Below are 11,968 nucleotides of genomic sequence, written 5' to 3'. Positions count from 1 at the left end.
TCGCTTTAGTATTCGTGTTTCGAGCTTCGGGCGTAGACCGGTTCTCTGGAGGTGTCGTTCATTTTCTAACTTCAGCGGAAATAATGACGTCATGAATGAAGAGTAAATGGCAAATAGGTGATACATCGAAGTGATATGGGATTGTTTGTGTTAAAATTTTGATTTCCAATGTGAATGATTTTTCAAACAAACGTGTTGCTTTACGTGGATTTTATTAACGATCTATACATTTTCTTTTCAACTGTAAATTTTTCATGAAGGTAAGAAAATTGTTACAGTTAATGTATTGTATCGCGAGCAGGAATTCTGTACGCTATCTTCACCATTACTTAAAACTGCTTTCGTAGAGTAAGAGTTCTTGCGATATGTATGTAACATAAACAAATGCAACCGCCAGTACCGCCACTGACTCACTCTCACTCTATCCATCTATTTCACGCCGAGTCAGAATTCCTGGTATAGACCCTCCCTTGCATTCTGACCAGATTCGGCCCCGAACTGTGGCCAGAACACAAAGCAGTAGTGTATCTCATACTAAATATTTTCTATGTGTGAATCTTTTGTGAATAATCAGACCTGACGCACCCTGATTTTTTCAAATATTCATATCTTCTAATCAAAGTTATATCGTCTAGTCGCTTTCGTTTTATAGATAAGTGGAAAAGTGGAATTTTATTCTATTAGTATTATATATTATTTAAATAAATGTTACAAATATAATGATAATAAAAAAATAATTGATAAGGAAAAAGGTTTAATTTACATTAGTTTGATAAATTATCTGTACTATATTATAAGAGCACAGGTAATATTGTATTATACTGTAGAAATGTATTAATTATTTGTGTATTACTATTTTGGTTTACAGAATTAATTTGTTTGAAATAACAAAAATGTCTGATCACTTTGGTCCAATAACTTTGAAATGGGATCCCAAGAATTTGGAGATCCGTACCATGTCTGTAGAAAAGACATTGGAACCCTTGGTTCTACAAGTTACTACGCTTGTAAATACAAAGGGTCCTAGCAAGAAAAAGAAAGGAAAATCAAAAAGGGCTAGTGCTTTAGTTGGAACTGTTGAGAAAGCAACTAGCAATTTTATTGAGAAAGGTGAACAAATAGCTTATGAAAATCCTGACATTACTGCAGAAATGTTAAGTGCTGTTGAGGAAGTAAAAAAGACAGGTGCTGCAATGAGCATTGCTGCTAGGTATTATATTTGTTTTATATTTTTCTAGTATATACATAGAATGTTACGTAAATTTTAACGTTATTATTGATTAATTACAGAGAGTTTTCTGAAGATCCTTGTTCTTCTTTAAAAAGAGGGAACATGGTTCGTGCAGCAAGGAACTTGTTATCTGCAGTAACACGTTTGCTTATTTTAGCAGATATGGTTGATGTGCATTTGTTACTGAAATCACTTCATGTAGTAGAAGATGATTTAAAAAAATTGAAGAATGCGTCTTCACAAGGAGAATTATTAGAAAACATAAAACAATTTGGGAGAAATGCATCAGAACTTATGAATCAAGCTGCAAAACGTCAGCAAGAGTTAAAAGATCCTCAATTAAGAGATGACTTAGCTGCAGCAAGAGCTGTTCTTAAAAAGCATTCTACTATGCTTCTTACTGCCTCCAAAGTTTATGTTCGACATCCTGAACTAGCTGCAGCAAAAGCAAACCGTGACTATGTTTTGAAGCAAGTATGTGAAGCTGTAAATACCATTAATGATGTAGCACAAGGAAAGACTCCAGTTGATAGCCAACATCCTTACGAAGGACCTGGAGAATTAGCTGCTGCATTAGATGATTTTGATGAAAGGATGGTAATGTCTCCACTTGCATATAATGAAGTACGTACAAGACCTAGTCTTGAGGAAAGGTTGGAAAGTATCATCAGTGGTGCTGCATTGATGGCGGATTCTTCATGCACTCGAGATGAACGCAGAGAACGCATTGTTGCAGAATGTAATGCAGTTAGGCAAGCACTTCAGGATTTGTTGAGTGAATATATGAATAATGTAAGTACTTCGTGGATTTTTGTACTTCCATGACTTAACATATACTTTGTATGTATATAAGTTATGTATACATACAATAACACATATTTAAATAAATTTTAATAATTGAAGCAATGTAGAGAAATTTAATATTATATTTATTTTATATAATTTATTTTAGTTTGTATCTTACTCTGTAACATATAGCATTTAAACGTACAATACGTAATAATACATTCGTTATATGATGCATTTATAAGAAAATATATACAAAAACAAATATATCCAGAAACACATTTAAAACACATAAATAATTATATTATTATTTACCACAATTGATTTATGTATGATTGGTATGTTCATTTTACTCATTTATTTTTTATTTTTGATGACTGCAGTTACAGCTTGCTCGGGGTGGGAAACGGGTAAATATGAAAATCTTGTGTTATTATTCTTGCATATAATTTACAAATTAAGCAAGAAGTTTTTATATTATTAAAATATTGTACTTTTCCACACATGATTTATATATTATTTAACAACGAGCACTAATCAAATAATTTTTAATAACTCAGTGTACATTTTGCAGTTATCCTCTAAATTGCACAATTGTATATATTATGTAGATATATAAAATAGACAACATTACAAGGCACCAAATGTAATATAATTACATTTTCATAGAAATTAAATAAATAAAATAGTGTAGACAAATAGTTTATAGTTCAGACATAACTTAAGATTTGCAATGTAAAATTAAATAGATATAAAATTATTTTTAAGTTGATTTTAACTGTATACATATATATTTTTTATTTACAAGATTCTTTTCACAATGAAGCCAATCATTGCTTTCTTTATATCATACTACAATGTACTATAGTATATTACTATACTATATTATGTTTTTATGTTTGCTTATGTACATAGCTTCTTTTGAGAAAGGTTTATTTTCATTAAATTAAATAGAAATGTAATTTTCATAACTAGTATGTTAATTTGTAAGATATATATATATATATATATATATATTAAAATACTTGCATTGAAGAAATATAGATACATCTAGATTAGAATACATCTCCCAAATAATAAAATAAAATAATCTCTTAGCTAATTATCATTTATCCTTTTAACAATTATTAAAAAAAGAGTTCGATCTTACACTTTAATACTATTAGTAAAGAAATAGCTTAGATCTTACTTGAATGCTCATAAAACATTTGTTTTTATTGTTTCTATTTTTAATTGTACATGTATTTTAACAGATGGGTGTCAAGGAACAATCCGAAGGTTTAGAAAGAGCAATTGATCATATGTGCAGAAAAACTCGCGATCTTCGTAGACAATTACGAAAAGCCGTAGTAGATCATGTATCTGATAGTTTTTTGGAAACAAGTGTACCTTTATTGGTCCTCATTGAAGCTGCAAGAAATGGTCGTGATAAAGAAGTGGAAGAATATGCACTTGTTTTTACAGAGCATGCCAATAAGCTAGTTGAGGTATATTATTAAACTACATATATCTAAAATATTAATTTTATTATAATGACTTTAATATGATATTGACTGTTCAGGTTGCCAATTTAGTATGTAGTATGTCCGGAAACGAAGATGGTGTAAAAATGGTTCGATATGCGGCAGCACAAATTGGAAACCTGTGTCCACAAGTAATCAATGCAGCCCGTGTTCTTGCAGCTCGTAATCGATCTAAAGTAGCGTTAGATAATATGGAAGTATTTCGACAAGCGTGGGAGAATCAAGTAAGAGTATTAACAGAAGCTGTCGATGATATTACTACCATTGATGATTTCTTAGCTGTATCTGAAAATCATATCTTGGAAGACGTAAATAAATGTGTATTGGCATTACAAGAAGGTGATGCTGATACTTTAGATAGAACCGCGGGTGCAATCCGTGGACGATCTGCCAGAGTGTGTAACGTTGTTCAAGCAGAAATGGATAATTATGAGCCTTGTATCTATACGAAACGAGTTTTAGAAGCCGTGAAAGTTTTAAGGGAACAAGTGATGCCAAAATTTGCACAGAGAGTAGAAGTCGCGGTAGATGCATTGGGTAGTAATCCTGCTAAAGATGTGGATGAAAATGATTTTATAGATGCTTCGAGATTGGTTTATGACGGTGTTCGTGAAATTAGACGCGCCGTACTGATGAACAGAGTAAGAAAATGCAGTTTGTAAACTTGTAGTTTGCAAACTTCTAGTTTGTATCTTTATTACTACATTCACTTTATTTATATATGCTATATTTTAGGCGGATGAGGATTTGGATCCAGAAGACGTGGAACTTGATGAACATTATACATTAGAAACTCGTAGTAAATCGAGTGCTCAAACTGGTGAACATGGTGTTGATGAATATCCAGAAATTAGCGGAATTACTACGGCTCGTGAGGCTATGCGTAAAATGCCAGAAGAAGATAAACAAAAAATCTTACAGCAAGTGGAATACTTCAAGAGTGAAAAACTAAAGTTCGATAAAGAAGTTGCCAAGTGGGACGATGCAGGAAACGATATTATTGTTCTTGCTAAGCACATGTGTATGATCATGATGGAAATGACTGATTTCACTAGAGGTCGTGGACCTTTAAAGACAACTATGGATGTCATCAATGCTGCGAAGAAAATTTCTGAAGCCGGGACTAAATTAGATAAATTAACGAGACAAATAGCAGATCAGTGTCCAGAAAGTTCTACTAAAAAAGATCTGTTAGCATACTTACAACGCATAGCATTATATTGTCATCAAATGAATATTACAAGCAAAGTTAAAGCAGACGTACAAAATATTAGTGGAGAATTAATTGTATCTGGACTTGATAGTGCAACTTCTCTCATTCAGGCAGCTAAAAATCTAATGAATGCAGTTGTACTAACTGTTAAGGCTTCGTATGTTGCATCAACCAAATATCCTCGACAATCTACAGTAACTGTAAGTAGCTTTCATACATTAAAATCACTTCCTCGATTTCTCTATTTTACGTTCTATACTAGTGTGTATTACATATATACGATTCATATACTTAATTAATATTAATGTTAAAACTTTCTTACTGACTAACTATTGGATTTTGTAGTACGTAAGTATCTATGTAACAAATACATATTTACAGTTTTAAATATCGGAGAAACCATAGTTATTATCTTCCTCATACATTCGTAATTGATATTTTTTCTGTTTATATAGTCTCCAATTGTTGTATGGAAAATGAAAGCACCAGAAAAGAAACCATTGGTACGTCCTGAAAGACCAGAAGAGGTCAGGGCAAAAGTACGTAAAGGTTCACAGAAAAAGGTGCAAAACCCGATACATGCACTTTCCGAATTTCAGAGTCCTACAGAAAGCGTTTAAGATTTTATGTGTAAGTAATTTAATAAAGATAGAGTCTAGTATACAGCATCACCTTTAAAAAATTGTACGAATAAAATGTTTTATTTTCTACTAAGTATAAAATTAAAACACAAAATCTATGTTTATTGTTAATTTATTGTCATGAACAGGGTGCTCCAGCAATCGTGGTATAACCGGGCAGGAAGTAATTTCTCATATAAAAATAAATAAAAAGAGCAGAATAAGATTTTTGCATGTAAGGCTTCATTTTCAAGAAAAATGACCTAATTATACTACCATTGTTGGAATATCTTGTATTTTTTGCAAACGAAATTCACAATTTGAACATTTCTATAATATTTAATTGTACAATAAAATTTGTATTATTGACTAAGTATCAATTCTAGAGAAATGCTATCCTTTTTATTATTATTTATAAAAGATAAAAATTTAAATTAAACGCATAACAATTTTTTAATCAAATTTTATTAAGTGGTATTAAATGATAAGCGACGTATATATATTACGTGCGTACATACATACATAAGCTTATCAAAGATCTCATATTTTTGTTGTAATATCAAAAATTTGTATTGGACTGAAATTGGTAATTATTTTTCTGTTTTGTTAATATATAGATCACCCTATTCAACGATTTTATAACCAGCACACATTCTTATACATATCCAGCAATAAGGTCTCTAACAATAAAAAGATGTATAAGGCTGTTATTTTAAGTAATGTTAATAACAATTACAGGCCTTAAATTTTTGCTACTATGTTACACGGAGGTCAGTTTCTTACTATAATGAATTTTTTGACAATAATATTGATAAATACTTTGCTATGATTTTACAAAAAGAAAAAAACAACTAAGATACAAATAATAATGTTAGCATTCTTCCAAATGGTAATTATATTAATATTTCCAAGTAATCAATATGAGAGAATAAGAATTCATTTGTATAAATATATTTGATGTAACAAATTATATTTTTTCTATACATAAATCTTTTACTTACATAATTTAACTTTATATATCTGTCTTGCATACATGTTTTAATATATTTTACGTTTTCCTAGATAATTTGATTAAAAATTGGACTTTTTGTTATTCAATATCATATTCGTAATTAGGTGGAAGACGTGTTATTGTGTGTCAACAAAACTTGCATAAAAGCAATATAAATAAGACAGTATTGCATTGGAATAAAGAGACTGCAGATCAAAGTATTTAATGATTGTATATAAGTAAATATGATTATAATTATACATTTAAAAAAAATCTTCTTTATGATGATTTTATATTACCTATAGCATATAAGAAATAATTGTAAAAAAACTGATACCAATTTCATACTTTATATAATGAGTGAAATATTATATTCGAAAAACAATTGAAATTTATTACATTTACAAATTTTGTAGCAAATATTAAATAATGATTCTCTGGTTATTACAAAAATAACATGTTGTACGTATGGAAAATACACAATAGAAATATATAATTGCGCTTAACGTTATAATATGTATCGTTTTATTTGTATTAGTATAGTTATTGTAGTAAATGTTACATTGGAATATATTAAAAGGTTTGCAGAATATATGGAATAAAAACATTTCACATTTCATAGCTTTTAATGCAATATGTATTGGTATCAATTTTTTACTATTGTAAAACTGATACTAATTTATATAGAAATAATTGTAAGATTTAATTGTAGTTATATATATACTGATATGCTGCCAAATACAAGGTGATGCTTTTAACAAATGTTTCTTTTTTTACTATTACTAATATTTTATGCATTATATTCACAAATAAATTGTTTATTCCACATAAGAAATTATAATAATCACTATTATAAATCAATAGGAAAGGATATCATAAATGCAATACATAAATTTATATTTTATATAATTCATTTATATACTAAATATTACAGAAATAATAATACAATACAGGAAATTGCAAATGCAAATGATTAATGGCAATGATATAATAATACACACTTGCTTAAACAATATAATTATTTTTATCTTAATCCGCTACACGTTACTTTCGTAGTGGCACTTAAAAAAAGATTTATTGCTACAAAAAGTTTATCTGTATTTTTTACATTTTAAATTTTTTGTTTTTTTTCGTTTTGTATTAACATAAAATTGAAAAAAATATATATTCTGCACAACCACATAAATTAAATAAAAGCAAAATAGTATTTGTGCTTGTTGATCTAAATATTTAAATTATCCATACTACTGAATAGTAATTTTTTTTCATAATTTTTAAAGTATTTTTCATCGTACATAATATGAAATGATTATAATCGCTCACTTCTTAAAATTTAAATTATCTTATTATTATTAGTACGAATATAATGAAACACCAAATAAATACAGGTACTATTGAAATAACTCATAAAAAATGTGATATTTATTTTCAGACATTATTTAAGTTTGAGATAATTTAAGTGTTGGAAAACACGAAGTATTATGCAATAATAAGTTATATGGTGTTTATATAGTTAGATAGCATAACCAGATGAGTTTTGTTATATTTTTCTACTGATAAAATACAGTTTTTATTGATATACATGACACGCTACTAAAAATGTTAATAATATGATTGATATAAACATTGCATGTCATTTGAATTGACACATATTTAATGACTACAAGATATATATTTATATGACTATTAGTAATGTTTCATACTTACATTTTTTTTTCTTTTTTTAATTTTATCGCAGAAAGTGAAATTATATAAACTAAATAGGTGCTTTTAATTGATATATTTTACCGATATTATTTAACAAATTGGTAAAGAATTAAATATACATCAGATCCTGTTAAAGAAATAAGCTTATATCTAGAAAACAGTCTCTTTTCATACTAAAATAAATTTAAAAGTTAAAAGAAATTGCTGTTTCATATGATTAATGCACCACTAAATTTGAATCTTTTAAATAAATCTATAAGTATCTGTTTCTTCACTCTACTTTTAACTAAATATGTTATTCTGTTTTTCTTCTATTTTTTTTATTTTTATTTTTTTTATGAGGATCCATAAGTAGAAGAGATACATAGAAAAAGAATTAAAAGCATGTGAAACATCATGAAATCAATGCAAGGTTCTTTAACTGTGAATAATCTATATGATAAATCTATTTAATTTGCTTCATAATCACAGTTGCTGCATTTATAGTAAAGTATGTTGTGACTAAAGTAATACAAATTTAGTTCATGCAATCTTATAAAATCCTGACGGTATGTATCTATCACAATGCAAAAAATATTAATAGAATTTGTACATAAATACGTGTATCCAAAGAGCACATATAAGTGGCGTGTATAATTAACATTATTAAAATATAATTTTATTCCTTAAAAGTTTCATTATTATGGAATTTATAAGGTGGTTGACAAAATGTAAACAGATAACACGGTAATGAAAAGGGTTGAAAAATTTATACTTGTACCATTTGTATCAGCTGAATTTTGGTTAACAATTGAAAATACAATCACCACTTATAGTATTTTTCAATAATATTACATTTCATATCCATATCCTAATCAGTTTCAAAATATTATATTTTATAGAAATTTTATTACTTAATTAAAGTAAGTAATACATTGACTCTCAACATTATAAAAGAGAGTCAGAAAAATTGTCCTTCACAGCCTGTGTAAGACTTTCACTTGAGATCTTCAAGTCTTTCAAGACATATGCTGATAGAGGACGAGAATTATGACATAGGTATTTTTAAATAAAAGAACTGACAATAAAAATAAAGATTAAAATTGTTCTCGTATAATTAGATGCGTTAAGTATTATTTTATCAACGAAATATGTATTGGATGCAATACAATTTTTAATGCAACATTTTACTTACATCAGTCTTAACGACTTCAGTAGATATTCTTAATTCGTGTTAATGATTACAGAAGATGTATACCAGTATAAAATAAGTGTTACAAAAGGAACTCTTAGAAAAGTGTTTCATTCAGAAACGCATACTATAGTATATAAAAACTCTCAGATCAGAATAAAAGGAGTATTCTGAAAGTATTAAAAAAAAAAAGGTAGTGTTCACTTGGATGCAACAATTCATTGTTGAATGTGTATACATATAACTTATGAAACTTCGTATATGTATTCTTTTCTTCCAACCAAATGTATAAATTATATAGATCACATGTGAATATATTTTTCTTCAGTTAAAAATAAAAACAATAAATTGGAAATTTCCATAACAAGTGATTTTGGCATATCACGTTGTTCAGTATATCGCCGAAAAATATATATGTAAAATTAAATGTTTATAATATTATGCAATATCTCACGACTATAAAAATTTGAATATATATTTTTCAATTTATGGTTATGCAACTGACTTCATTACTCGTAAATATCATATAACAGCATTATGTATTATCTGCTTTGATGATCATTATACCTTTGTACGTGTAGGGACAGTCATTTAACTTTTAATGCAATTCAGTTAATACAACTGTGTTACTGAAATTGGTAAACATTAGCCATATATATAGCCTATGTTTTATTCAGTTAAACAAATGAATATATGGCTTCTATGATGATTCTGCAGTAACTTCTGGTGGTGTACTTACAGATGTTACTGCTGATTTGAATGCTGGAACAAATTCAGCTGCATTTGGATTCAATGTACTCTGAAAACAAATTACCTGTATGAAATTCTGTATATATAAAATATAGTATAATATTCTTTATCTATACAGTATTCGTATGTAATTAAATTTTTATTAAAAGATAAATTCAGATATACCTGCTTAGCAAGGTCATCATGCATTTTTAGATTGTTAAGTTGCTGACAAAGTTCCGCACCATTCTCAGGCATGCTCGTAGCTGTGGACCAAGCAATAGAATTTGTATTTCGTTCATGTTGTCTTTCATCTTCCCACATTGCTTTTAAACATTCCTCTGTCAACTCCTCTTCCATTAATTGTTGGATCACCTATGATTTTTAATTACTATCATGTTATCAAAATCTTATAAAAAAAAAAGTTTCATGTCTGAATACTTCAATCATTATTGAAACAATAGTTACAAAACCTCTTTATCAAATTCTTCCTCATTTTCCATCCAAAGATATTCAGAAAAATCGCTTTCTTCCGTTCCTTGTACATCGATTTCAGATTCAAAACTATTATCCATATAGGAAATAATCCCTGTTTCATTCCCATAATCGTTCCCCGAACGATTGTTTGGAATCTTCATTTTCATTCCAGATATGTGTTTAACAATACAGCGAATGATCTATAAAAATATCAATTTACTTTTTAATTTTTTATGAAGATTTCATATCTATATAGTTATATTTACATTTTCTTCATAAATAATTCTTACATATTAGTTTTTAATAATGAAGTTATTTAGGTAATTTTATTAGCTATTATTAGCATTAGCACAATATTTAAGAATTATAAAATGTTTATGAGAGAGAAGCTTAAACTCTGTTACATGAACGAAGCTTGTGAACGAAATAAATATACAATAGCTTCGTTTACGCATATGGCAGCATCAACTACGAAATTACATTTTATGTCGTAGAAACTGGTTAGTTCTTGCATCTACTTTAAATTTATCGTCGAACACGCTGACAACTAAAAATTTAGAGTTATGATATTTACTGCATCATAACGATCGGATACGGTAAAATATTGCTTGACAGATCTGTTACAAGGCGACCATTTTTAACTGTCTACTTTTAGTATCGACAAAGCAATATTTATTAATCTTTATTCATAATTATACCGCCTATCCGTTGTTATTACAGGAAGAGATGATAATTTCACAAATGTAAAGTATAGATATACCTTTTAATGGTGTAGTTTCGAACAATTTGTGATAGAAAATACGATTTACGCAGTTCATGGATAAAATACGTGTCGTGCAACACAAATTAACCCTTGAAGTAAAACTGGGATGGTGCTGCCACCACATATAAAAGGAGCAATGTGCTTTGTGCTCTAAAACTTGATAAATATATATAATTTTCATAATCTATTCCGATCTAAATGTTACAATGATTAAATATACTTAATCAGATCTTAAACCTTTTAATTATTATTTTAATTATTAATCTATGTTCTTACATTTTAGGTAATTTAGATGATTTATTATGATTTTATAATAAATTTCTAGCAGACAGACTAGATATAAGAGAATAATTTTATTTTATCAACAAATAAAACATCAATCGGATAAATTTTATTCTACAATTCATTTGTTACTTTTTGTTGGCATATGTTTGTATCGTATCCTATGAGAAAAAGTAAGCTATGCTATCGTATATGTAATCTTTAGTGGATGCGTAAATAGAAAGATTATTAAAATTTGAGTTTTCTAATATAGGTGGAAATGCGTACTATGAATCCTACATAGCTAAATTCAATGTTTCTTAAATTCAAATTTTAAAACAAATAACTCGGTTAATTTTTGTTTCAAATTTTTGAGATATTTGTTCAGAGTTTCAGCAGCAAACCAAGTGGTAAGAACGTGTAGTGAGTCACGTAGTGCTTGCTTTGACTCACATAGTTGTATTTACATTGAAGCCGCAAATCGCGTGATTGGTCG

At 28.2% G+C, this 11,968-nt stretch overlaps 2 protein-coding genes across 7 annotated transcripts; one reads left to right on the top strand and one right to left on the bottom strand.

The window, feature by feature from the left end:
- Positions 1-39: 39 nt before the first annotated feature.
- Positions 40-7,126, top strand: LOC132912200 (catenin alpha). 5 transcript variants are annotated; one of them, XM_060969419.1, is made up of 9 exons: positions 40-260; positions 869-1,210; positions 1,291-2,023; positions 2,401-2,427; positions 3,271-3,504; positions 3,579-4,181; positions 4,276-4,953; positions 5,209-5,383; positions 5,523-7,126. In XM_060969419.1, the coding sequence occupies exons 2-8, from the start codon at positions 894-896 to the stop codon at positions 5,371-5,373; spliced, it is 2,757 nt and encodes a 918-aa protein (XP_060825402.1). In that variant the 5' UTR covers positions 40-260; positions 869-893; the 3' UTR covers positions 5,374-5,383; positions 5,523-7,126. The 5 variants fall into 5 exon arrangements, with proteins under 5 accessions (XP_060825402.1, XP_060825401.1, XP_060825399.1 ...); XM_060969418.1 differs by having other exon boundaries at positions 41-260; positions 5,991-7,126; XM_060969416.1 differs by having other exon boundaries at positions 41-260; positions 5,209-7,126.
- Positions 7,127-9,141: 2,015 nt separating this feature from the next.
- LOC132912219 (polyadenylate-binding protein-interacting protein 2) lies at positions 9,142-11,342 on the bottom strand. 2 transcript variants are annotated; one of them, XM_060969460.1, is made up of 4 exons: positions 11,209-11,342; positions 10,445-10,648; positions 10,158-10,346; positions 9,142-10,041 (listed from the first exon to the last, which is right to left on the bottom strand). In XM_060969460.1, the coding sequence occupies exons 2-4, from the start codon at positions 10,613-10,615 to the stop codon at positions 9,943-9,945; spliced, it is 459 nt and encodes a 152-aa protein (XP_060825443.1). In that variant the 5' UTR covers positions 10,616-10,648; positions 11,209-11,342; the 3' UTR covers positions 9,142-9,942. The 2 variants fall into 2 exon arrangements, with proteins under 2 accessions (XP_060825443.1, XP_060825444.1); XM_060969461.1 differs by lacking the exon at positions 11,209-11,342 and adding an exon at positions 10,967-11,093.
- Positions 11,343-11,968: the final 626 nt, after the last annotated feature.

This window comes from Bombus pascuorum, chromosome 11 (assembly GCF_905332965.1).
Source record: "Bombus pascuorum chromosome 11, iyBomPasc1.1, whole genome shotgun sequence".
Classification (NCBI taxonomy): Eukaryota; Metazoa; Arthropoda; class Insecta; order Hymenoptera; family Apidae; genus Bombus; species Bombus pascuorum.
This window is presented reverse-complemented; position numbering and strand designations above follow the sequence as displayed.